This window comes from Xyrauchen texanus, chromosome 49 (assembly GCF_025860055.1).
Source record: "Xyrauchen texanus isolate HMW12.3.18 chromosome 49, RBS_HiC_50CHRs, whole genome shotgun sequence".
In the NCBI taxonomy this organism is placed as follows: domain Eukaryota; kingdom Metazoa; phylum Chordata; class Actinopteri; order Cypriniformes; family Catostomidae; genus Xyrauchen; species Xyrauchen texanus.
Window position 1 is genome coordinate 9,308,925 of NC_068324.1, and position 26,852 is coordinate 9,335,776.

The 26,852-nt window shown below is 38.2% G+C and overlaps 1 protein-coding gene across 2 annotated transcripts in view; it reads left to right on the forward strand.

The window, feature by feature from the left end:
- The window catches only part of LOC127640421 (dnaJ homolog subfamily C member 24-like), a 36,966-nt gene extending 15,731 nt beyond the window's left edge, over nucleotides 1–21,235 (forward strand). For both annotated transcript variants that reach the window (XM_052122988.1, XM_052122987.1), the window contains exons 6-7: nucleotides 11,916–12,033; nucleotides 21,125–21,235. In XM_052122988.1, coding sequence (XP_051978948.1) covers nucleotides 11,916–12,033; nucleotides 21,125–21,225 — 219 coding nt within the window. In that variant the 3' untranslated portion in view covers nucleotides 21,226–21,235. The remainder of the gene's footprint in view (nucleotides 1–11,915; nucleotides 12,034–21,124) is intronic.
- The last annotated feature ends 5,617 nt before the right edge of the window (nucleotides 21,236–26,852 follow it).

Consider the following 26,852-nt stretch of genomic DNA (forward strand, 5'->3'; position numbering starts at 1 on the left):
TGGTTGTTTGCTCAGAGCTAGACGTGCTCTTTTACAGACCAGACGTTTACCAAAAGATAAAAAAACAAAAAAACATGCTGCTTCCCCAGCCCCCTTCATCAACTCCCCTGTGTTTGTCTGGACCAAGTGGCTCAGTAATCTTGGCTCTTGTTAACTATGTTTGCATGTAAATAAATGCATTTTTTCCTCCTCCGACAATGAAGTCACAAAAAGCCTCCTCACATCACTGGTCAAAAAGGCCCTTTGGTTAATGATGAGCTTTTGTTTGCCTTATTGTTCTCTGGTTCACTCAATTTTGGGGGATCTGCAAGGCTGCAGCATTGAAATAGGGCCATGGCTTTATTAAACTTCAAAAATCATTAGGCTGTTTGCTAAAATCTGTAGTCCCACAGTAGAAACGGCTTGAACGGGGCAAAACTGCAATTTTCATCAATGTCCTGAGGTCTGAACTGAGGCTAGACCTGCCAGTGGACCTGCAATGGACCGACTGTAATCGATTGTGACATCAATTACGGATAATCTCATCACTTTTGGAGAGTTGGCTTGTCAAAGCTCTAATTAAGTCCTCGGTTCCTGCTATATGTGCAGACAGGATCAACAACACATTATAGTGCAATGATGGACATCATTATTCTATTTTTTGAGAGGAGCTAACTTTTAACCTAGCGTGCACTTGTTGGTTTGGCCAGTCAGTTGAGTGGATCAGTGTCCTTTCATGAGTGTTAATGATGATGGACCAATCACAGTAATTCATAATGCTTTGCTTGGTAATGTTGTATTTTCTTTCATGTTTATTAGCGTGATAACTAGGATATTGGGGTAATAAATATGTCCTGGTTGTATTTTACTGCAAAACCAAAATAAACTAAGCAATTAGATTTTAGAAACAATTTAGGTTATTTTCTGAACTATTATGATTATTTACATTTCCTCTAGTTTTCATTTCCAGAATGCGAAAAAAGATTGTCATTATGATATTGTCATTACAGCAATGTGAAATAAAACAAATATTTAATTATAAAGGATTTATGTCATATTATTATTCCCTTGGTACTGCCTTTGTTGATTTTGATAAATAATAAAAAAGTATGGTTATGGTCATTAAAATCATCATTAAAACAATGGGAATAGTAATATCAAAATATAAGAATTTATTAATGGTAGGGGGGTACTTTACACTTTGCCCTGAAAGTACTGTGACAATGCAAAAAGTCTTAATGGTCCTAAATACACTTAAATGCAAAATATAACTTTATCCAGTACAGATTACAGAATACATGCTGTTAAATGTAATTTGTAAAGTATTCTGATTACTCAAGGTCAGTAACATATTCAAAATACTTTGGATTACTTCTTCAGCACTAGTAGATTTTTTTTTCACTTGTTTTGTCTAGAAAAACTGCCAGTATACGGTAAGACAAAATACACATGTTAAAAATGCAGCCTCTGAAAACCAAAATAACTTATGTAGTGTTGTTTCTAAAACAAGATAGATCCAAATGTTGCCCTAATATCAAAGGTCTTACTAGAAAAAAGAAATGATGATCCAACGTGAATTTTCTTGTAAATAATGTGATCGTGCCTGGTAACGTGCTTGTAAAATGGCTAGAAATATTATTTTATCTTAGCAAAAAGCTGACTATTTACGCAAGGTTTATTTCTATTTCTTCTGCTTCAAACTTACTTCTCTGTCTGCTCGTATGAATGTAACACATCATAAGAAAGTGTTTCACTGCTGTTCAAATGCACTTTGGATTGCATCATTTATATGTATAGATTTTTCCATCTGAAAGGACTATATATTAAATGAAACAAATGACAATAAAATGCAAAGTAATATCTTCAGTAATCAAAATACTTTTTGAATGTAACTGATTCTAATTACCAATGATTTAAATTGTAACTGTAGTGGAATACAGTTATAATTTGTATTTTAAATACGTAATCCTGTTACATGTATTCCGTAAGACCACTGTTTTGTTGGAATTGAGTAGAAGGAAATTTCTTGCCATCCAATCTTTGATTTCATTGATACACCCTGCTAATTTGGAAAATTGTGAAATTTCGTTGGGTTTCAAAGAAATGTAAAGTCGGGTATCGTCGGCATAACAGTGGAAACTTGTTCCATGATTTCTGATAATATATCCCATGGGAAGCATTTGTAAGCCTAAAAAGAAGCCCTAATACTGATCCCTTTGGCACTCCATACTTTTGTTTTTAGTTGACAATTCCTCGTTTACACAGACTAAGTGGTAGCAGTCTGCTAAATAGGACTTAAACCATGCTAATGCAAGTGGCTATTCATGGCTATTCAAGAGAATGTCATGATCTATGATGTCGAAGGCAGCACTAAGATCTAAAAGCACTAGAAGAGGAATGCAGGAGCAATCAGATGATAAGAACAAGTCATTTGTAACTCTTAAGTACAATCTCTTTACTGTGATAGGGCCTAAATCCTGACTGAAATTGTTCATGTATACTATTTCTCTGTAGAAATGAACATAGTTGAGAAGACACTACATTTTGTAGTATTTTCGACATAAATGGGAGATTTGAAATCGGTCTATTATCAGCCAGTTCTCCAGGATCATGTTGTGGCTTCTTAATAAGTGATTTGATATCTGCCATTTTAAAGTTTCTTGGGACATGTCCTAAGGATTGATAGACACTATCCTTCCATGCACCGCAAAAAAACTCAAATTTAGTATTCTTCCATTTTCCGAGCTGCTCTCTTGAGAGCATGAATTTGATCATTGTACTGTGGTGCAGGGCTTTTTTCTTTAATTTTGTTTAATTGAATGGGGAGGGGTGCACACTATCAAGAGTGCTAGAGAAGACTTTCTTTTTCTGTTATTACATCAAGTTCTTACTGAGTATATGAGATAAATCTGGAAGATTACAAGTGAAGCTATCTTTAGTGGTTGAAAGAATAGTTCTACCTGAGTGATAGCATGGTGTAGATTGAGTAATACTAGCTGATTGCAGCATACAAGAGATGAGGTAATGATCTGAGATATCATCGCTCTGTGGCAGATTTTCTATAGTATCAACTCCATACGATAATATTAAATATAGTGTATGATTATGGCAATGAGTTGGTCCTGTCATATTTTGTCTGTCTACATGAGAGTTGAGAATATCGATAAATCCTAATCCCAATGTGTCATTTTCATTATCTATGTGAATGTTGAAATCACCAACAATTAAAGCTCTATCTTCAGTAACTACAAGATCTTATTTAGCTAATTTTTTGGTGATCTATATATTGAAGCAAGGGCAAATGACGACAGAGATTTTTTTATTTGTATCTGACGGCGTCACATTAACATTATTAGTTAAAAAAAAACTTAAACCTGTATCCTGTCCTCTGAGTAACACAAAAAACTTCACTCTACATTGCAGCAACACCACCTCGACTCATGTTAACAATAACCTGGGGGAGTAGATTCATTTAAACTAATATATTCGTCCAGTTTAAGCCAGGATTCAGTCAAACAGAGTGCATTCAAACTATGATCTGTAATAATTTAATTTACAATTAGTGCTTTGGTTGAAAGAGATCTAATGTTTAATGGCCCTATCTTTTAATATGATGTTTATCTTCAGTGTTTTTGTGATGTTCAAGTTTTACCAAAAAAAATTCAAAATTATTTGGTGAGGGTTTTGTGTTTGGTAGTTCGGGGAACAGATACAGTCTCTATGTGTTGTAATTAACGTGACCTGTGTGACGTCTCAAGGCAGCTAGCAGACATTTGGATTTACCAGTTTGTCTGCTTCCTGACCTTCCTGACTATGAGCCAAATTACTAGAGAGGAGAGTGGCATCTTCCCTACTGGTCAGGTCTACCCCAAAAACTCATCCAATTGTCTTTTAAATCCTATTCTATTCTCCGTACACCACTCAGGCATCCAGCTATTCAGTGACACTAATCTACTTTAAACCTTGTCACCATGATGTGCAGGTAGGGGGCCAGAGCATATTACAGTGTATGTCATAATTTTTGCAAGTTCACACACCTTTTTAACGTTATATATATAGTGATCTCCTACAGTTGGAACCAAAGTATGTGTGTGTGTTGCTCACTATTCTACCCACATCTGAAACGGTATCTACCGGCTTATCTTTCTCACTGACCTCCACTAGTGTTTGGATGCATGTCTCTAACTCATTAACCTTTTCCGTCAGCCTGATTAATTCCTTGCATTTATCACATGTAAATCCATCTCTGCTGATGGTAGAAGCTATAGTAAACATATGGAATAGAGTTTCCTTCAAAGCAAAGCTTGCACTCTAAGGAGCAGGAATTCTTTTAATTAACTTTCATCACATTTTTCATCTCATACTCTCCTTTAACTGAGATATAATATTGGTTGGCCAAAAGACAAAACTCCCACCCCTCACCCTGATTTATATCCAAACTCAAATCTTTAAAATGGCTTCCCTGTTTTGGAAAGGCAATGGATTTGCCTCTCAGCTCAAAGTTGTTCAGCGAAACATTCAAAGAGACTCAGCTTTTTTCCTTTTTGTAAATCTAAATCATGAGTTTAAGGGTAGAGAACATTGTCTTTTCTTATATGTTTTCTTGGATGTTAGGCTGTGATCTGATGAAACCTTGGAAGGTAAATTTTTATAAATCCACCAATGTAGAGTATGAATGTGCATCATGTGGCAAGGTGAGCAAGAGAAAGACACCGTGGCAGCCATGTCAGGCCTTGGAGAGCCTTTTATTTGAAATGATAAACAACATAAAATGTAAAAAATTGGGAAAATGTAGTGTCGACGAGGAAAGTGTCCAAAATAAAGGGGACCCTCATTGTGAATAGGGCTATGTGTAAGTGGGGAGTGAAGAGAGATCCTGTCCTGGTATAATGGGCAGTTAGACCTGATACCACACCAAATGTGTCTGTCTCTTCCACAGTGGTGGAAAATGCGGGCACTTTCGTGAGCGAAGATGGGCACCAACAGTGACTTCACTTGCCCCATAGTTTGACGGTTAGATCTAAAGCTGAAGCGGGACAACCTTGCAGGTCCAGGATCTGAGGGGGAAGGGTACCAGCCAAATTAGGTGCTCTGCCAGGTGTGCTCTCCTGGAACCCCAGTCACAAGTTAGATGTGTCGCCAGGGATGACAGCATGCGTCACGGCTGATAGGCTAGGAAACCTGGATGCCTTCCCCTCACACTCGCTGCAGCCCCAGTATAGACATGCTGCCACAGAAGCCACCGCATCTCATGCCACGGAACCTATGTGGGGAGCTTGTTTGATCACCGGACCCCGGCTTGTCCTGGACACTTCCCTTACCTACACGGAGCCCCGTTGTTTTTGTACACCCCACCCCTGATTTGTACACTTGCCCCATTATATGTCGATTAGTATTTATTTTAAATGTCTCTCTGTAGCCTGACGCCACGCCCACTATGTCTGTTTTTGCTCACCCTGTCACAATCGGCATTTAAAAGAATTCTGTGTTCATATAGATGTGATGACATAATGCAAATCGCAATGAAATTATATTTTAAACACTTTTGAAAAGATCATGAGCCATCAGCCAATATCAGTTTCTCAAATTCTGTAGCACCAATAATCATAATTCACATAACATTTACCTGAGGATAATTTGTAACATTAAGTAGTACAACAATGTGTCTTAATGGTGAAATGTGTAATTTGTGAAGTACAAGAAGTGCCGAATGGAAAAAAGAATAATTGTTTCCAAACAAGTTTTCCAAATGCTCCTTTCCACCCTGACCTCGGTATTCCTTTGTTCATGCAAATAGGTAGTCCTGTCCCAGTCTCAAGCCAATCAAACTGTTTGAGCAATCTTTTGAAAGCACCACAGTTTACACACTTCAAGAAGTCAAACTGTGTTTGGCTTACTACTTGCCTCTGCACATTAAACTGGGATAGGAGAAAGTATGTCAACATTGAAAAAAATACACACACTTCACCTTTAAGGTTCTGTTATTTTGTCTCTTTTTTTTTTGTTTTTTGATGGATGAGCTGAGAATGTATGTTGGCATCTGGTGGCTCCATGCTTGTGTTGTCTTTTGTCTGTTTTTTTTTTTTTTTTTTTAAGAGAGACAGTTTACTGCCTTGCCATCATCCTATCCATTCAATTGACAATAATACTCACAGCCCTCATTCAATGCTAGACCTGTGTGAGGGTGTGAGAGAGAGAAAATAAAAGAGTTAAAGGAATGATCCAGGGTTCAATACAAGTTAAACTCAAATGAGAGCATTTGTGGCATACTGAGTACAAAAAAAAAAGGTTTTTGACTTGTCCCTTGTTTATTTAAAGAGGCCCCATTATGTTTTGGGAATTTAACCTTTCCTTTAGCGTGTATTATAGCTGTTTGTGAATGTAAAAGGTCTGCAAAGTTACAAAGCACAAAGCCCACGCCAAAGGTAGTTACTCTCACAGAAACACTGCTCCTGAAATGACTGGTTTGCAGTCCAGCCATTACTTCCGTGATAAAGCTATGTCACTATGTAAAGCATTTGCATAATGCATGCCTCGGGAATGTGCTGCTCTGGAAGCTATGGGAGCTGAAACTGCGTTATGGTAAGGGCCGTTACATTTCTGACACATTCTTTAAATGGTTGATCAATCACAACAGACTGGGCCAGCTGACCAATCAGAGCAGACTTCACTTTATTGAAAGGGGGGCTTTAAAGTGACAGGAGCTACAACAGAGTTTCATCAGAGGGTGAAAAGGGGTGCTGCAGCAATATACAGTATGAGAAATTTTTGTTTTTTTTTACATTAAAGCATGTAAACCTATTCTAGGTAGGCCCCCAAATTATGAACCTGTAATTTAGCATAATATGGGATCTTCAAAAACAAAAGGCAAAAATCAGTAACAGTAAGGCACTTTATTGGAAGTGATTAGGGACAGTCCAGAACACTAATATACACACTCTGTGTTTACAAACTATAGCCACAAGATGTAAACATTATACATGTTAACATGATTTTAATGTCATAAAATCGCTTGTTAACCTTATCTGTGTAAAGTTATATCTGATAGACCAGTAGACCCATTAATCTGGTAAATGCCATAACGCAGATTGTATTGCACTAAAATTAACATACTGCAGCATATCGTTTACCTATTTTGACTATACTTTTGAAATGGTGCGTATTGTAAAGTTTATGGAATGAATGTCAGCTGTTCACTTCCATTGCAAGTGCCAAACTTTAAATTAGATTTTTTTTTTTTTTTTTAAACAAAAGGACACATATTTTTCTTCATCAATCATCATTATACCACAAATGCTGTCGATTGAGCTTAACTTGTATTGTATCTGGAACATTCCTGTATGCCAAAATATACAGTAATCACATATAAATAAACAATTTTAGGTCATTTGAATTATTAATATACCTGGCCTAAAAGATCAGTTTTATGAATTGTTGTAGTTGAGTCATGAATTTGTTATGATTTGCTTTCAAAAGCTATTTACACATTTGATGTGAAAGCAGTTGCTAAGGGGAGTCACAATGCCATTGTTTCCCTGATGTGCTTGTAGACTCCGCGAGCGAATGCATGGGTACATCATGAAGCCACTAGGCCCTAAGGTGCCCCCACATAACCATTGCAAGCCTGGACATGTCAGGACCTGGATTTAAAAATAGCTCCTGCTTGTTAATCAAGCAACCTCAACACACACAAACATACACATAAATCACAAAGACACACTCTGCCCTCCCCTGCCGATAACTATTGTATGTCAACTTGCTAGTCACACACATTCATTTGCCTGTTTTTAAATGGAAGCATGTCATATGGGGTGGCAGACAGATACTTTCTGTGTTTAGCAAGGCAGACCTCGCTCCATCTTTAAGACACAGCAACAATATGTCTCAGAGGAGGACAGCTTGCTAAGAAACAACTGAAAGCTGAATATGATATGAAACAAGGATTAGTTTGGCTGTAAACGGCATGTTTGGAGATGCAACTTCGTTGCCAATCTCTTAATTGGTTATTGGTCTTCTAGCTCCACCAAGGGTCAGTGGCTAATTTGGAATGTGAGGCAGCAGGTGGTGGTTGCAGAGACTGTAGCTATATATGTATCATAGGAAGTGTCCACCACACTTAAGCGGCCTATTTTTTTTCATCCCTGCTTTAGGATGTCCGGAAGTGCTGCTCTGTGATCAGTCTTTTCCGCCACTCAGCATCTGTCTGCATCACCCACCTACAACTCTGGAGGCTGCTCAAATTTCTGCCACACCACGTAGCGCAACTCCAATATTTTCCATAAAATTTGACCCAAATCATTATCAGTGGACATATATTATTTACTCCTAGCCTTGTTCATTCTTTAAGAAGGGAACATTTTGCTAACTTTTGTGTGTATTGTCTGCCACATGAACCGCATCGATGTGCCCTGTGTTTGATACCTGTGCCGAGTCCTATAGCCGCAACGTGGCATGGCGCTTCTCGTCCGGATGTCTGCATGTTTTGGGCCATGGCTGGAACAATGAGCTCAGCCCCTTTATTCCCGTTGTCCGCCGCTCCTGGTGACAGAATTATCTTGAACCAAGCAGAGCGAAAATCACTTTCGGCTTTATGAATGATATCCCAGAGGTGGGATCGGATTAGTCTTCTCCCTCTCTCCCTCTGTCTGTGTCTTTCTCTCTCCCTCGCCCTCTCTCCACTTTACAGCACCAGGTGGCTTTTTTCCCAGGCACAAAGGTGTTTTGCTTAATCCCATTATGCTAGTGCTAAATCTTACCAAAATTTCCAAACCCACCCACCCTCCACCACAAAATTTTGTATCTATTTGCGTTTCCCTCCCTCAGCCACCCCTGCTTACTTTCCATTCGCACTCTTTCCAAGTGTCTTGTCTGAATGTGGCTTCCTGAAAGGAGGAGGGAAATCTGTAGGGCAGCTGCAATTTTAGCAGTCAGCGTTACTGCCAATCCTGATCCAATTTTGCCATGCTGGTGGCCCCTTATTCCCGTGTCTGCTGGAAAAAAAATCCCACTGGACCAAATCAAGTCTAATCCTAGCTGGAGACCTCATGTCAATCTTGTCCTCCAAAAGAGGAAAAAACAAAACAAAACCATGCATCTGGTCTCGACCCAGCTCTCTCTTTCTTTCTCCATTTCTTTGGCCTCCAGGGATGGCTTTTAAGTCCCTCATCTTCTCCAAAGAATAGAGCAGGGATCACACAACATGACCTACTAGAACCTTGATATCACAATATTGCCACCCTTGGGTATTGGGACATAGGTGCGGATTAAGACTTTGCATAATAAGATTACACGCTGACTGAATGATATCAAGAGACAATCCATATGTGGCAAGCTGGCTCTCTATCGCCGGTTCAGTGGCGGATGGTACAGCTTTGGAGAGAGGTGCCTGGGAGAGCTGCTGGAAATCAAATGGGATTCGGATTGTAAATGAGTTGGCCATTTGCAGTCATAGTTTTCAGTTACTGGATCTCTCATAGTCTCACATTTAAATGTGAGAGGTTAGATCAGCTGTCCTTTGTCTGATTACCACAATGACCTGCAATGATGTCTCAGTCCACTGGGACTTTCCATTCTAATTTGTATCCGCTGGTCCCAGATATATGATGAGGAACACATGCTGGGTGTTATCTTACAAATCTGAGGGAACAATCAGAGAAACTGACATTTTAGCTGGCATGGATGTTTTGATTCTATGGCTTGCTTGCAAGCATGTACTAAATCCATGGGTTCTCATTTACAAATGTAAGTGTAATCTCAGATCAATCTGTGATATTGATTCACTTGATTTTGCTAGTGCTACTGCGACACAAGTAAGGCTTATTGTTGGGTTGCTTAGTTATTCTATTCCTAATAAATATATACATAATAAAACCATTTTGGCTTGTTCAATTGCATATTCCATGTTTTCAGGGCTTAGAGAGTTTCTTACATATGTGTGGCTTTAGTGGGTTCTAAATTTTATTGTACATTTGGAAAATATTTCATATATCAAGATTTCTGGATAAAAAACGTTCACACACAGGTTTTACATGCAAGTATGTGCATATGAACAGTTAGTAAATAGACCAATGAAGATCTTTATAAATCTTCCCCACTTTACAGCATACATTTCTTCTTGGTGAAATGCAAAATGCGAAAAGGAAACAGAAGTGTGAAGTGGTCAAATGTTTCTTTGTCTAGAGAATACCTAGGATGCCATAATTTGACAGTGACATCCCCTGCTGAAAGACCCCTCTATCCCAGGAGCTGCTTTTCTCACAAGAATGTTGCTATTCATGGCTCCCCATTTCCGCATCTTCAAAGCAGCATTCCGAGAAAATCCCTTAAATAATCTTATACTGTTTATGAGCTGATGGAAGGTACTGACAGAGGGGTGTCCAGCAGTAGTTCCTGTCCCACTGTGTGCTGTGGGAAATGGACATGCCTGTTGGCTGGATAGGATCAATGAACACAAGTCCACAGCATTGACCCGCTGCTCTCCTAAATAACTGTATGAGTCTTGGTCTCCTGTTCTGGGCATTCAGGCACTGTGGGGAACTTGGGGAACTGGAAGTGCTTAAAGCTGGGGGGTCCAAACAGACACATACCTGTTAGTATTAAACAATACCTTACACACAGTGTATCAAGTACAGACAGACCACTTAATTTTGTGAGCAATGACCTGAAGGTTGGGTCAAAGTGTTGGACCAAAGGAAAGTTGTATATGTTAACAATTGGATGTTTGCGGATTTGAAACTTATTTGAGACTAAAATAAAATCCAACCAATGTTCAGGACAGTTCAAATGTAAAAAAGCATCCAGCTACATTTACAGAGTTGCCTCAAAAAGGACAGTGGTTTATAGTACTGCATTTCATTTGCTTTGCAGTCATTGTTCAACCCTCAACAGAGAGCCTCCCTAGAGAGATCTATAGCTGCTTAATGAAAATGTATCTGTTATCAATACCCCCTATCATGATTGTATCTTTAAATCACAGATTGTGTGACACCTGTCTGTCCAGTATCAAAGCAGCGTATCACTTATGGAAATATAGCAAGATAAGCCAAGATCAATGTAGCCTGCAGATCAATCTACAAGGCCCCACCAGTCAGATAAGACTTCCCTGGAGGTTTGTGTCACTGATAGTAATCACTACCACACAACATCACTACATAAAACATTACAGACACAAATTAGCAAAGCACGGGAGAGAGAAAGAGGATTAGATATATCCATGGTCCCATCGGCCCAGCTTACAAATTAGATATGATAATCAAACAACAGGATCACAATTGGATTTGATGACAGGGGTTTAGCAAAATTTAGCTTGTTTTTTGTATGTTTGCATGCTCTAATTTGGATTGTTTTGTTTTGTTTTTGTGATAGTGTTGATTATGGCTTTTTTGTGTGACTGCCTTTTTGTATATTATTTCATTTAGCTTAAAAGCCCTTGCAAAAGTCATGAAGCTGCTTGACTTCGCTTCCATTTTAAAGGAATAATTCACTCAAAAATATAAATTATATTCATTCACTCAACCCGTATGACTTTAAATTTATTTTCCATGGTACTCAAAAAGAGATGTTAGGCAAAATGTTAGTGGAACAACATGATGGTGATGAATGATGACTGAATTAAAATTGTTTGGATGATTTACCCCTTTAAGCAGTGTAAATTCTTTTAGATTTCTTGTAAGATTTTGAGTTGTGATTTCTATGCACATTTATATTTTTACAATCAACTTTATTAACAACATACAGTATTATGGATTCTCTTGCAAAGAATGGCTGAACCATTTGCCATGAGACCTAATTTGTGCTCTCTAGAAATATAGAAGTATTTCTTTCAGTAACCACTATTAATTCGAATAGTAAGGAAATGTTTTAATCTAAAATATGAAGTGTTAGTTGATACATCATGAAGCATTTCTTCTTTAAGCTGTGTGTATTTCCTTCCCCAGGCTTTACTCTTCATCTCCAAATTCCTGTTTGACAACTCCATTGAACGCATATTGGAGCTCTCTTATTGCATAAAACAGCTGACATTCAAATTGGATTCCCCGTCTAATTTCCTCTCAGGTAAATCTCATGTCTGTTCCAGCTGTCAACAGGTGAGAACCAGAGCTGAAGCTGAATATTCTGGTGGCTGCCTGCACAAACAGCAAGGTGATGTCAGTGTCAGCCAATGCTTATCTGCTGAAATCACACAAGGTGTCTGGAAGTTAGAATGGTGCTGGCCTGAGCCTGGTTGAATGCTGACACCTGCCTTTCCAATCCCTTAAGACAACAGTAGATGACTCACCTGCTGTAGTTATGGCCTGGAAAAAATGTATTCACGTCATGTTAAGGGAAGTAACTGACCTGTTTTATAAGTGTTCTTTTATATTTGCTTTGTCTTACAGTCATTCATTGCTGCACAAACTTGTCTTGAACTGATACTTGGAAGCACAATCCCAACATTGTAAGGGACTGTTCACACAGAATGTGTTCTAGCCTCTCTGTGCTGTTTTAATTTTTTTATGTAAACATATAGTAAATATAAATTTTTTAACATTGCACAACATCTGTTTCTTCCTTTTTATTATCTCAAGCTTTTTTAGATGCTGTGCCAAGTTAAAAATAACCTTGACATGGCTCGATACACCTGCATTCTGTTCTATCCTTTGCACTTTTTATGCATGAGAACGTGTTTGATCTGAACAGCCTTTAATTCCAACAGATTGCAGCTTTCTTGACTCACAACTTCTCGACTCTTTATTGTCAAGCCAATCTGGAGTTTATTTTCAGTTAAGAGCAATGAGAGCGAGTAGAGCGAAAGCCTCTCGTCAAAAGAAAAGGCCCAGAAATACTATTGTTTTGTTGACTGATCTGTGGCCCAGACTGTCATCATTACCCCCAATAAGAGGGGCACCCACCCACTAAAACAATCCACTCTGGGCTAATGGCTCATATGCATTTCATTTGTAAAACACTATAGAAAGTTGGCTACAATGGACTCCATCTTGAGAGGGCCCATCTGGGTGCCTCTTAGATCTTTTGAACCGCACAGAGGTTCGCTGACCTAGAAAGCCATCAATAAAAGACAATCCTTGGGAGGACAAATTGAAGAGCAGTGGAATCTCTTGTCTTTGCCTTAGTCAGCTTTAAGTTTTTGGGTGAGGCAGAAGATATTTGGTCACTGTACTGTTCATTAATCAAATATCACACTGGGGAGGAATAGCTTTAGCTTTGTGGTCATTTTTCAGTCATCACAAGGCCAATTTGCTTATGTGGTGGTTTTACCTGAGATTTGGTACAAGGTGTTGCATCAAGCGCACAGTTTTGACTTGGGATAACACCCTGCAACATCGTACCACCAGTCCATCTACAAATAACAGGTTTTAACAACTACCTTTTAATTACCAAATAAATGCAATGAAACAGCATGATAAACCACATACTGAGCTCATTGACAGTCTTATGCTAACATTGAAAATAATTTAAGCTATTGTGCCAAAGTTGGAGAGATATTTGTTTGCTTTTTTGTCAATAATCATAACAGATTAATAAAGTAGAGCTGTCACTGCTTTTTACAATGCCAGCCAGGCAACAGATGTTAATTCAAACCATTACTGTCCTATCATTTTGTGAGATGAGTTCATGACAAACAGCAGAGCCTTCTCCCATGCCGAGAGAGAGACAATCCAGCAGACTATAATTACCTTCAGTACCATGAGACTGATGGAGACAAGCCCTGAAGAAAAGGACCCATCACCTACCTTAGATAAAATATTTTACTACCTAGTAATTTATCCATCATTCCTGAAAGCACTTAGATCCTATTGTTGTCAGAGCAGGGGAATAAAGGCACTGGCAAGGACTTCAATCTCTGAAATTTCACAGATCTGGAGACAATGGAGATTGAAACAAGGAAGCCATGCTTTGGGTGGCACTTTTATCATAGAGTGGCAGGTAGTTGAACAATCAGCAAATCTGGGAGCAAAGTGATGTTGCAGCAGAGAGTGTTTTTTTGTTTTTAGGCTGAATTGAAATGGGTTTGGAGCTAGAAATGAAAGGAGACATTCATAGCATATCAAAATATAATTTTTGTAACCGATTCTGTTATTTGAATGGTTTGCTCTCAAAAAATGTAAGCTCTTGTGGAACTGATCATATTTCATGTTGAAGTACACATGGAATAGCTGTATTTCCAGTCTGTTTGGCCAACAGTGTTATGCATTAGAGTCATTAACACATAGAGCACAAAACATATAGTAGAATTGCGTTTTCATTGTTTAGCAACTTTTGTGACACCAAGGATATGCATCCAACAAACACTGGCAGCTGGCTGGCATGGTCCCCTTAAGTGTAAAGCTTCATCTATTTTGGTGATTTATTTTATTTTTTTCAAGTTTAATAATCTTTTGGAACATTGGATCTACATCACTGTTCTTGCAGGTGTGACTCATTTGCGCTAGTTCTTGCGTGCCTCATGTGCCAACACGATTGTCACACGTGCATACCACTGCTGTTAAGAAGTACATAAACATTTATCTTTTTCTCACCAAAAGGGATTGTGTTGCTTTTGAAGTCATTTATTTCATAGCTGGATTCGTATAGATGACGTTTATGTTGACTATCTATTCTTTTTGGAGCTTCAAAAGTAGGAGCACCATCCACTTGCATTTTAAGAATATAAAGATATATTTCTTCAAATGTGTTCTGGTGAAGAAAGAAAGTCATACACACCTGAGATATCATGAGGGTGAGTAAACGATGAGAGAATTTTCATTTTTGGGTGAACTAACCCAACCCTTTATTTTTCTGAACCCTTTAATAATCCAGGTCTAGCCTTTGGAGTCACAGTGCAAATACTGAGCCATGCATTGTCGTTTTTGTGAAAAGCTGCCAACCAGTCAGTGAGTCCCAGTAAAGAGGAAGTGCATCTTCTGCTTGTCATTAGAGCTTGGGGATGTTGCTGGTTTAATGACCTCCCTGCGCATTCACCACAGCCAGGGGGTCATACAAACCCACGACTCACCAGGAAAAGCCTTCTATTAATGGGACGGGGAGCAGAAGTACCAGAGCTGCTTCAGTTCAGCGGACAGATGGGAGGCCATTGTAAATATTTTGATTGATGGAGGATGGGGTCAATGCGTAAACCTTTATTTTCCATATAAATGGGGAGGGCGGGAATCCTATGCAGGATGTTGGCTTGTTTTTGATAGGCCTCCCATTCCTTTGCATGGCTGCAATGCCAAGCATGGAGACTCTGGAAGTTTAGTGATGGTTTCCATGGATTTAAAGACTCTTAAGAATCTTGAAGGCATATTTTGTGTATCTGACCTTGTGTTGTTGTAAAGTTCTCCTTCTGCTTGTCAGAAAGGCTTTGATGTAGACTAGTCTGATGTAGTTGAGTCTAAGGCTACATCTACATTAATCTGGATACATTTGAAAAAAGCATTTTCGTTTTGAAACGCTCTTCGTCCACACTGCCGTTTCCAAGTGTTTCCAAGTGCACGTATGAAATGCTTAAATCTCCTTACTGCACATGTGAAAAATCATGCACGTACGTTCTGAAGTGCAATTTTCCTCATGTTCTGTCACCGGACACAAATTCTTTGTGAACTTCCTGTCGCCTTTTGAAGGAATATAATGTGAATGATGTATAAAGTAACATGTATCTTTAACAACGTTATCAAAGTGAATATCAGACACAATAGCACTGCTCTAACGTGGGCAGCCATCTTGATTGTGTTTGTTGAATAGATCACACTACTGCGTCACATAACAAATACGCAATCGTTTTCAGATATATCCATTTTCCCAGCCACACTACAACGGGAAGATTCCATTTTCAAATGTATCCATTTTGGAGAGCATTTTCAAAAAGCTCAGTTTTCGCTGACAAAAACATGTTCTTGGTGTCGACAAAAATCCAAAACTTAGAGAAAATTATGCGTTTTTTCAAATGAAAACATTAGCCTAAATTAAAGCAGAAAACATGTATTTGAACTAGTGCTGTCGAAGGTAACAAATTATTAATGTATTAATGCAAAATTTGTTTAATGGCACTTTTTGTTTTATGCTGTAAACTTGTAACCCTTTGAATAAACCATAGTTCGTGAGACGTTAGTCAATTCGGGCAAATGCTGCTAATGTCACATTTGCCTTCGGGAAAACCGATGGTGGGAGAAATTATGCTGAGTCCTGCACCAAGCATTTAATCAGTGTAGCACAGCAGTAAAACATGCCCACAAAGCACAGATTGAGCTCCTAACATTGTAACATCACTGCAGTGGCAAGACAGCTGCCATTTGAACACCAGTCTTGCACTGCGAGCCACAGTGCAAGCTCTAGGCAAAAGTTGCGGAACATGCGATCATCTGTGTTCAACAACTGCTACCAAATCCTTGAATAACGTATAACGGCCCAGTAAAGGCAGCCGGTGGAGTTTCTGGTGCCCTGCTAGGGAGTTGGTGCCCTACGCAGACTACTTAATATGCATATAGGGAACGGCGTGACTGATTATCGGCTAACGGAAACCCTACTGCTGTCTCCAAGGTTCCGTCACAGCGTCTCTGTTTGATAGTGCACTAGACTAGCCAATGCAGATGTTGGAGATGATGTTGGAGACATTGTTGGAACACTGCAGGTAATCTAAACTGCCATTAATCCCACCAGTTACAATTCTGACTGGGGTCTAAAAGGAGTTTTTAATGTATTTTTCACAGAGTGGTCAATTGTATATGATAGTGTAGACTTTTTTGCATGTCTGTCAAAAATAAATCATGTCATAATACACTTACAACTACCACATTTTGTACATAATTTGAATTTAGATGTGCTGTGTTCATTTTATGTTGTTCAACAATACATCTGGATGAAGCATATTTTGTCCACTCTTGTTTATAAAGATATTGCAATTAATCACAATTAACTACCAAAAATTATGTAGTTAATTGCGATTAAATATTTTAAACTTTTGACAGCCCTAATGTGAAAGCAAATGCTTCTAGCTAAGCTAGCTCGATTTTATGTATAGTTGCGTTCCAAAATGTGTCAGACCGAATTTAAAAACAACGTTATTGCGGACATTACTGTGAACTGTCTGCATCTATGGGTTGTGTTGTGTTGTGTTTGCGTATTTGTGTAAAGTATATTTCTGGCCTAAAGTTGCATTATACTTGTCTTGATCAAATTTTGTCATGTGCTTCCTAAAGAATGCATTTTGATGATTTAGGTTTTGAGAAAGACTGGGGAATATACGATAATTAATTAATTTATTTATTTTGCATGTCTACAGGTGTAATTTATGCATTTTTGCATGAACTACAACAGGGGTGACCAACCCTGCTCCTGGAGAGCTACCTTTCTGCAGAGTTTAGTTCCAACACACCTGCCTGTCATTTTCAAGTAATCCTGAAGACCTTGATAAGCTGGTTCAGGTGTGTTTGATTAGGGTTGGATCTAAACTCTGCAGGAAGTTAGCTCTCCAGGAGCAGGGTTGGCTACCCCTGGATTACATGGACTAAAACCCTCCATTTCAACAACAGCCAGACTTTCCCCAAAGGATCCCAATTTTTCTTTTGTTAAATTAGACCTGAACAATGTAATTTTGGCCTGTGAAAGGATCCAAAGCTACAGGCTAATTCAGTCCCTCACAAGCACTCACACCTTCCTCACCTCCCCTTCCCCCAAAAAAACACTCCTAACTAGCAAACTGCAACAGTGACCAGCCCTGGGTTCCAAATCAGACTTTACTCACAAATTACCTTAATGATGTCACTAAGGAATGCCCCATTGTCATACCCTCTGATTGGCCCCCAGCTTCTCACAGGTCATAAAGCGTTGGTGTCAAGAAGAGTGGCTTTGCTAATTTAACGTGTTATCTGCAAGACAATGGCCTGTTTTGTTATTGCATTAGAAAGGTGATTGTCCCAGGGGCTTTGACACATCTTCTAACACACATATGCCCTATTATGGGACTGAGAGACAGAAACAAGCTACAAGTTACAAAGTATAGACCAATGAAATATAATCTTTTCATTTTTTAGGAATGATTTGCCAGTTTACCTAAGGCAAACTTTTAGCATATCATGTAATTTATGGAAATAACTTTATGAATTGCTTTAATTGCTGTTTAAAAAACGAATTTCAGAATTGATAGTTCCGACACTAAGATCTGAATGAAGGAGACACCTTTGTCATTGTAAAATAGCAGATGTATGCACACCCATCACTGCACAAAACACTTCCTTAACTGCAATTTGCCACTCCCAATTTGTGAATAGTATTTTATATTATAGTATAGTTCTTACATGGCTCTCTGGAATACTTCATTCATATTGGTCAATCATAGCATTCTGTGGACAAATATATTTGTACAATGACAATTAACTAAACAGTTCAATTGATATACGATTTCCTCCAGAGCTGTATTAGTTAAATGCCGGTATCACTTCCCTGTCTCTTTGTCTGTCAATTTCAATTGAATCAATTTCAGCTTAAATAATAAAATGTTTTTTTTTGCATTTATAATAATTAAAAATGCAAAAATAAAGTCCTGATCACCTATTGGGGTTTATTTTTCAGTAGCTGACTGTACATTAATTAAGTTGGTCTTGATTAATAGTCATTTTATGTTGTATGTGTCCTGTTTCACAAAAGGTATTTTTCCTCAGTCCTTTATGCCATTCTGCATATAAATTTCATAGTGTCCAGTAAATCTGTTTGTTGTCGTAAGCACTGAGCACTTGCCATTCTAGATCAGCATGGGTGATACCAGATGATTGATATGAAATGATGTCTGACAGTGCTGGAGTTGTTCTCACATTCAATTCAGATTAAGATAAATTGACTGCAGAGAGAACAGCCGCTAAGAGTCAAACACGCACGCACACACACACACATACCCCTCATAAACATGATTGAAACTCTGTACACACATCCATCCACATGCTTGTTTGAATTGCATATAATCACTCCAGGACACACACTCACACAAAACACACACAGTCAATTGACTGTGAGAACGACAATGAAAGAATCCTTTCCGCTCTGGGCCTATCATCAGGACCTCACTTTTGCGCAGGGTCCATGTGAGTGTGTAGCATATTTGTCACATGATTTTAATAGCGAGAACCAAGATATTTAGTTTGGGTAATGAGGTGGTGGCTTGTTTTGGGCTGGCGGTGACCTCTGTCAAACACTGGGGCAGGAGCACGTGAACCGAGGCAGTCCATTCTCTGACTACTTTGCAAGTGAGAACAGTAATGTCTCACTTGATAAAACTCAGGTCTGGCAAATACAGTAGGTTTGTGGGACCCAAGGAGAGATCATGATAATGGGTCCCACAGGTGAAAAATGGTCACATATTGGGTGTTAATAGGAAACTTACCCCCAAAATAAAAATTTATTCAGCATCATATTGCTCCCAACCTGTATAACTTTCTTTTCTCTGTGGAACACAAAAGATCTTTCACCTTGTTCACCATTCACTTTCATGTAATCTTTTTTTTTTTTAATCCTCGTCCATTTAAGCATACATGCATCTAAAGTTATGGCCTGGCCTTTTCCTAAAACGTTTATACATGCTTGAATGTTCACCGTCTTTGTTTACCTTGTCATTGCTCTTGGGCAGCCAAAAATGGGTGTGAATTATGGGTTTATATCTGAGGATCTGAAAAATCAGGCATAGCTTCACTATACACCCCAATGAACACTCATTTCTGTTTGTTTGGTTTCTTGAAGCGTTTAACGTTATTAAAAAAGAAAGATGACTATGGCTATTGTGAATTGAGCTAATAAAGCTGTTTATCCATGTGCTAAGAAGTGTGTAGAGAGCACTTGAGATTTGTCCCATACCACTGCACCCTTTGTGGCTGTTGGAGTGGGTGTTATTCTTAGCCAACAAAGCTTGTTTGGCTTGTCGAGTTTATTTCACCACAATGTTCTGTTAACTAATTTGTCATCACAAGCCGTTAAAGAGCCAAAGCCCTTTTCTCATAATAACAACAGTCAATTATTCAAATTCACTTTTTTTAGTCTCTAATTTCCCTTTAAAAACATCACCTCAGTCTTTTAAGAATACAAAAATGACTGAATGATTTTTATGCCTAATTTTCTCAACCTATACCAAGCAATTACATTTTCTACCCCGAAAACGAAATTAGAAGGTACAGTTCCTATTCAATGGGCAGTTTGTCTACTGGTGGCAATATATAAACTGTCACAGCATGAAATCAGTTTTCTGCCTTGTTTCATTTCAAATCAGAGGTTTCAAGCACATTAGTATTGCAATTAGAGGGCCATGGGAGGCTAGTCATAGAAAGAGAGAGAAAAAGCGAGAGACCCGTTGTCTATGCTGACACTTTCAATTCTTTTCTTTTCGTCTGGGACCATCAGTTTTAAGAAGGTGACTGGGCTTGCAGCCCTAATCGCCACAGATAAATAAATTGATCAACTCTTAAACTTCTTAGAGGGTTGAATGGGACTCACCCCGTCCATTGAGCATGGACAGATTACTCACGCTTAGTTGGCTCTAGGTAGGCTTTGGCAAGCCTCCCCACCAGGCCTGGGAATGCGGCTGCATTGAGGCCCATTCACAAGACACTGACACAGAGCATGCTTTTATACCGCACTGCTTTATTCTGAGAAGATCCCCAGCCTATAGGCTCTGGTAAAGGATTTGCATCAAGAATGGGTAACCTGCAGTTCTTCTCAATGAAGACATCAGATCAAAGTTCAGCCAGTCAAAGCCATGCTAAAACGTTAAGGAGGCCGGCATGTACACAAAGGCAAGGGATGAACGGCAACTGCTGCCTCAAGAAAGGGGTAAAAAAAAAAACCACACTGGAATCCTTAATCTAGTTTAAGACTGGATTATGGTGTTCAAAATGAAGCCGGTTTTATTAGAATTCATTAAAGTTAGTTCAATATTTACATTTTTATAGGTTATTCTAAACTTTCCTTAGGATTAAAAATGAAAAAAAATAAAAGAAAATCATTATACTTCTTCTGGATCTTAGGTTCCATTCATTTGTAATGTTCCCCAATTAGCCCCATTGATTTCCACTTGTTTCTACTAGCATCTCAAACTCTCTAATTGCAACACTGCAGTCATATGTTAATTTTCCTTATTCCTATGTGTTTCATATGTTTCCTAAAACATGATATGTGTTTGTGGCAGGGCGGAGGGTGGGACCGGGTCGTGATTCTGCAAACCCGGCCCCTAATCGGGCTAATCAAGCCTCAGAGAGGGATAAAGGCCGACTGGAAGCTGCAGTGTGACAGAGAGAGAGAGATTTACGGACAGCTGTCCGACACCTTTTTGTGTTTTGTCTTTTTGTTTCAGTTTTATATTAAACTGTTATTCATATTGTCAAGCTGGTTCTCGCCTCCTCCTTTACCTGGAACCTCTTTACAGTGTTATAATGGATTGGGTATGTTATATTATAGATAATTTATTCTTTATTAGTTAAGTGGCAGAGCATTTTTATATCATAGTATTTCTTCCAATGCTTTTATGTTGTCCTGATATAGGCACTGTATTAAAGCCATTTTTTATATATTTCATCTAGATCAAGGGTCTTCAACAGGGGGTCCGTGGTGGGGCCGTAGGGGGTCCACAAATTACTCTCACGTTATACGTTATTCAAGGACCCTAGTCGTGGAACACAGCCTACAGTTTCTTGTATTATTAGTCGCTTTTTGCTTTCAGAACAATAGCCTATTCTTACTTAATATACAGTATAGACCTATATATATGTAATATGTACAAATATAAAGGTACCACTGAGATTATCAAGCTGCCATAGGCTACACTGACAATAACTGTCAATTCAAAATAATTAAAGGTGCATACTTAATTTTGTCCACATTACAATGTTTCCTCCTACAGAAATGTAATTAAATTATTCAACATATGTATAAAATCGATCACTAACATGAAATGAAGACGTCTCAGTTACTGTTGTAACCTCCTTTCCCCGATGGAGGGAACAAGATGATGTATCGATGTAGTGGCACTAGGGGTCGCAATTGAAAGCCCCAAAACGCCTCATATCTTTGAGAAAAGGCCAAGGAGAATTGGTGATTGGAATTTGCATGCCTCTCTCCAGTCCTTTTCAGCATCAGACCCACTGTTTTAGTATAATAAGAGAAGTTTCTGGGTTCATCGAAGACAGATACTGCATGGTTGTAAGTGTGATTTATATCCCATAAACCACTCCCCCAGACATTCGGGTATAAAAGGAGCTGGAATGCAGAGTTCATTCAGGTTTTGTGCTGAGGAGCTGAGACAGGGTCTCGATATTTCAGCGGGTAGTACAGCCTGTGTCTAGAGGGACACAATGTCTCGTTCCCTCCACCAGGGAACGGAGGTTACAACAGTAACCGAGACGTTCCCCTTCTGTCACTCACTCGACGTTGTGTCGATGTAGTGACACTAAGGGTCTCTATATGAAAAACACAATGGCTGAACTGTCACTGGGTGTGCTCCAGCATACTTAAAATAATTTCTACAGAGCTACGTTCCCACCAGAAGCATGCAGGTCGGCTAAGGAACATCGTCTTGTTGTACCAACAAAAAGAGGCACCAAAACACTTTCCCGGACTTTCAGTTTCATCATGCCATGTTGGTAGAATGACCTTCCCAACTTCATCCGTGAAGCTGACTCACTATCTGTCTTCAAAAACAATGGCTAAAAACACACGAGCACTAACAAAAATAAATAAAATAAATAAATACAATTTCTTGTGCACTTGAATCTGTTTTGAATACTAGTATTCTGATGCTAGTGAAGCTTTGTAATATGGCACTTTTTCATACCACTGTCTCCTTATGATTCGCTTATGATGTAATTTTTTATTACTTATTATTATTTTTTTATTTGTAGCACAGGGATTAAAAAGGAAAATCAAAAAGTTGCAGACCTCTGCAATAATTAATTTAATGATTATTTTAATGGCTTTGCAATTTAAACATAATCAAATATGTACATACAATAATATGGTGCCATACACATTTTTATAGGCATAAAATGCAACACTCAATTTTCAGACAATATGCAATAGGGGTTCCCTCTCTCTACATACCAAGGCCTGAAAATGGTTGAAGACCCCTGATCAAGATGCATTACAGTAATGAGAATTTGGGGAGTAAAATTAGCTTAAAGGGATAGTTCACCCAAAAATGTAAATTCTCTCATGATTTACTCATCTGAGATGACATTAGGGTTAGGAAATGATAAGAGAATTTTTGGGTGAACTAACTCTTTAATTGACATGATAATATTAATGGTCCTTTAAATATGCTTAATTGTTTTCACAATGGCTTTCATTTATATGGTTTTAAATAAATATACTGTTCACTGTAATAACAACAACAATCACATCCAGATGTGTTACGGTAATGAGAATTTAGAAGATAAAATTTGCTAAATAATCTCACAAAGCAAATTCTTTTAAAGTTTTAAAAATATGCTTAATTTCTTTTTTGTGCAACACGAACAAGATTTCATGAGAATGTGTATTATTTAATTTTTGATTAAAATTAATTAATTATCCAAAATGTTCTTCTTTGAAAAACATCTACAGCTGAACTAAAGTACTTTGCTAAAAGCAATAGTGAGGCTAAAGATAATAAAGCACTTAATTACTGCCCTTTTATGGCATCAGGTCGTCCTTAATTGCTCTCATCTCCTGCCTTATTTGTGATAGTCAGAATCTTAAGTTTAGGCAGGCTTTATCATTGCGACACAATGACAGCTCACTGACTAGAAATGAATCCTTTTGCTGTTTTCTTTAAAATTAGCCAAATACCCCATGTTGGTTCCTTGACTATTAAATTGGGTTACTTTATGATATGGTATAATTGGTATCAATTGCTCTCCAGGTGATGTGGACCCTGTTGTTTAAATGACAGCAGCACCTTGCTGTGCGCAAACTGTACCGTGACACTTCTTGGGGCAGCTATAATCTTAATTAGCTTACCCGCTTGTTCACGTAGATATTTGCATTGCCTTTGTCATTATCTAAATGAAATACGCGCACCAGGAAGGCCATGATTCAATATATTATGCACAAAGGCAACTCTGTGAAATGTGTGCTTTCCACTCCTTAAAAACATGGTGCATTAGAAAAGGACCTGAGCACTTTTCTCCTCATTTAATTTGGGCCTGGTTAGTGGTGTTTAGCGCAGCAGGCTCAGAGGGTGCCATTGTTTATTTGTCAAAAGTTAAAAATGCCCCTCATCGACAGCTCTTTGAAAGCCGGTTTCAAGAGGTCCCCTCAATGCTAAATTGTAAAGGTGTATTTGTGTCCAAAATGGAACACATTGTAAAGACGTAATAGATGGGTCTGCTGAAGAAAAGATGGAAAGCCCTTAAATTAACGTTTGCATTATGTGCTTTTTATGTGTAATAAGCCTGGTTAAGATCATAAAAGGAATTGTCATAACCAACATGTAAGGAAATCACTGGGGAAAAAAGTACTCAATGGCCCTTATTCAGACTAGCATCATAGACTGAAGGCTGGGGATAGACTGAAGGCTAGGTACTTGATTTTTCCATGTGCCGCTCTGTCTTGCAAACTTCTGTCGAGTGTTCAAACTTTCAAAGGATTCTCTTTTAACCACGAGCCCATATGGGTGCATTTGAGGTGTATGCTGATTGACTGCTATGACTGCTTTGTGATACTTTTTTAGTGCAGTCAATGCCATGCACATGCACTGACTAAACACAAAGACTGTCCTAGTGTCCAGAAAAACTAGGCTGTGCAGGGACTACACGTATTACGACATCTGGTACGTAGAAAAACAAAGTATACTTTGGCCTTACTGTCTGTTTAGTGGGTTGATATGTTGTTTAAATTGGTAATGATGTGAAAATTAGCTGTGATATAGGACAGTAAGTGCATGACATTGAAGAGACTGTGAGTCTATCCCTCACAGACTCATTTTCATTTTTGTACAAATGACACATAGAGCTACTCTAACAGTTCAATCTCATTAATATACATACAGTAGGTATTTGTACGTTAATATTTGTAACATTTGAATGTGCATGTTTGTACATTTGGATAAACACTAAAACGTACAATATGGATGTTTGAAAGTTATGAAAAACTTTACCTAGTGTTGCAGTTTGTTGTCACTGTTGAATAGCAGAAGAGAAGATATTAGTGTCTGAGTCGAGGCTCTCGGGATCGCGCATAAACGTCACATCCTTTGGATTTTCCCGGCAAAAGCGATCAGCTCCCTATGCATGAAAATCATCTATGGGCTTTAATAGGCAGCCTAGGAAGTCTGGGAAGGACTCATTTTTTAAGTTGTGTTTCAAGATGTTCACACATTGGCAAAAAAGGCAAATATTACGTGAAAATTGTTACATATCGCACCTTTAAAATATCATATTATAAAGTCAACTGTATTAAATAAACGTGATGGCATATAACTAATCTCATTGATTATAAATTAAATGTAATTAACCGATTAATTCTATAAATTATTCAATATTAATCTATTCAAACAGTACATGTAAACATTTGTACATATCTATAGGTGTTAATACGTAAAATTATGAAGTTTAGATGCTGTCAATACGTCAATATTTTATGTTGCGGTGTCTATGCAAACATAAAAATAAACGTTTGCTAGAACCAAATTTACATTAGAATACATACGAATTCTCATTAGATCACATTGATTTTAAATAAGGTCAATCAATTCACATGATTTGATAATGCTTGTGCATTTTTTCCTCAGCAGTATGAAGGCCACAGGGAAAACCACAACCCATATGTTCAGGAATGTATTTCACATTCAACATATGTCATCTGCCAGTCCATGTCCTGCTTTGAATCCACAAAATTCATGTTATATAGTTGTGTAGATGTCATATGCGTACACTCCGAAAAAAATCTTTTGATTTGAACCAAAAGGGTTTAACCTAAGTCTTTCTAGTAAGTCAGTCCACTGTCGGCCATCTTTGGAATGCTCCCGGTAGGCAATTTCCAGTCATGACAGTGCAGCTTCTATCAAGTTGAATGGGGAAACACCAAAACCTCAAAAACTGCTTGCCAAGCTTACATTTAAATGACATATTTCAAATCAGCAGTAAAATATGGCAACACTAGTATCATAAATTGTACTTATTTTCCTCATATTCTGCTAAAAAGCGAAATTTTCCTGGCTTGTATAGCTAATGTGCATGCGTGTTTTCAAGTTGATTGACAGCCAATGTCTGTATCTAAAAGGTGATTGGCTCTTTTACCTGTAAGACAGGACTTCCTTTCTACATCCGCTGATCGTTGGGCATTAGAGCTCCTTGGTTGAGCATTCAAATTTCTCCCATTCATTTGAATAGATATAGTCTCTGGTTTAAGAATCTTATGGAATAGGATAACCTGTTTAAGTTCAACATGGAACCTTTTAGTCTCTAGCTCTTTAGAAATTTAATTTACTAGTGCTTTAAAGCACCAAGAAACAAAGGCCTCCACACTAATCTAGTTTCTAGTTTCATTTTTTCCGGGGTATGCGTAATAGAGAGTGTTTTTGAAGTAAAACACTGTTCTAGTGTGGATGAGAAGTGTTGACAGCGAAATTAATTAATTTTTAAATGAAAATGTATTAATGTGGATGTCGCCTAATACACTGATTTAAAAAACCTATAACCTCTAAGCAGGCCCTAAAAGAATCAGCAGACAATTTTTTTGTTGTTGTTGCATTTCCTTTACTGATTTTAAGTGAAATTCTGCAAAATAAATTATAGAATGGATTTGGTAAAATTCTTTAAACGGAGCTGAGAGAACCACACTTTTGGATTCTGAAAGTACAAATTAGCCAAAATATAAATTATAAAATAAATACTATAAAACAAGCATGCAAGGGGTGGGGAATGTGGAGAACTTATGTAAAT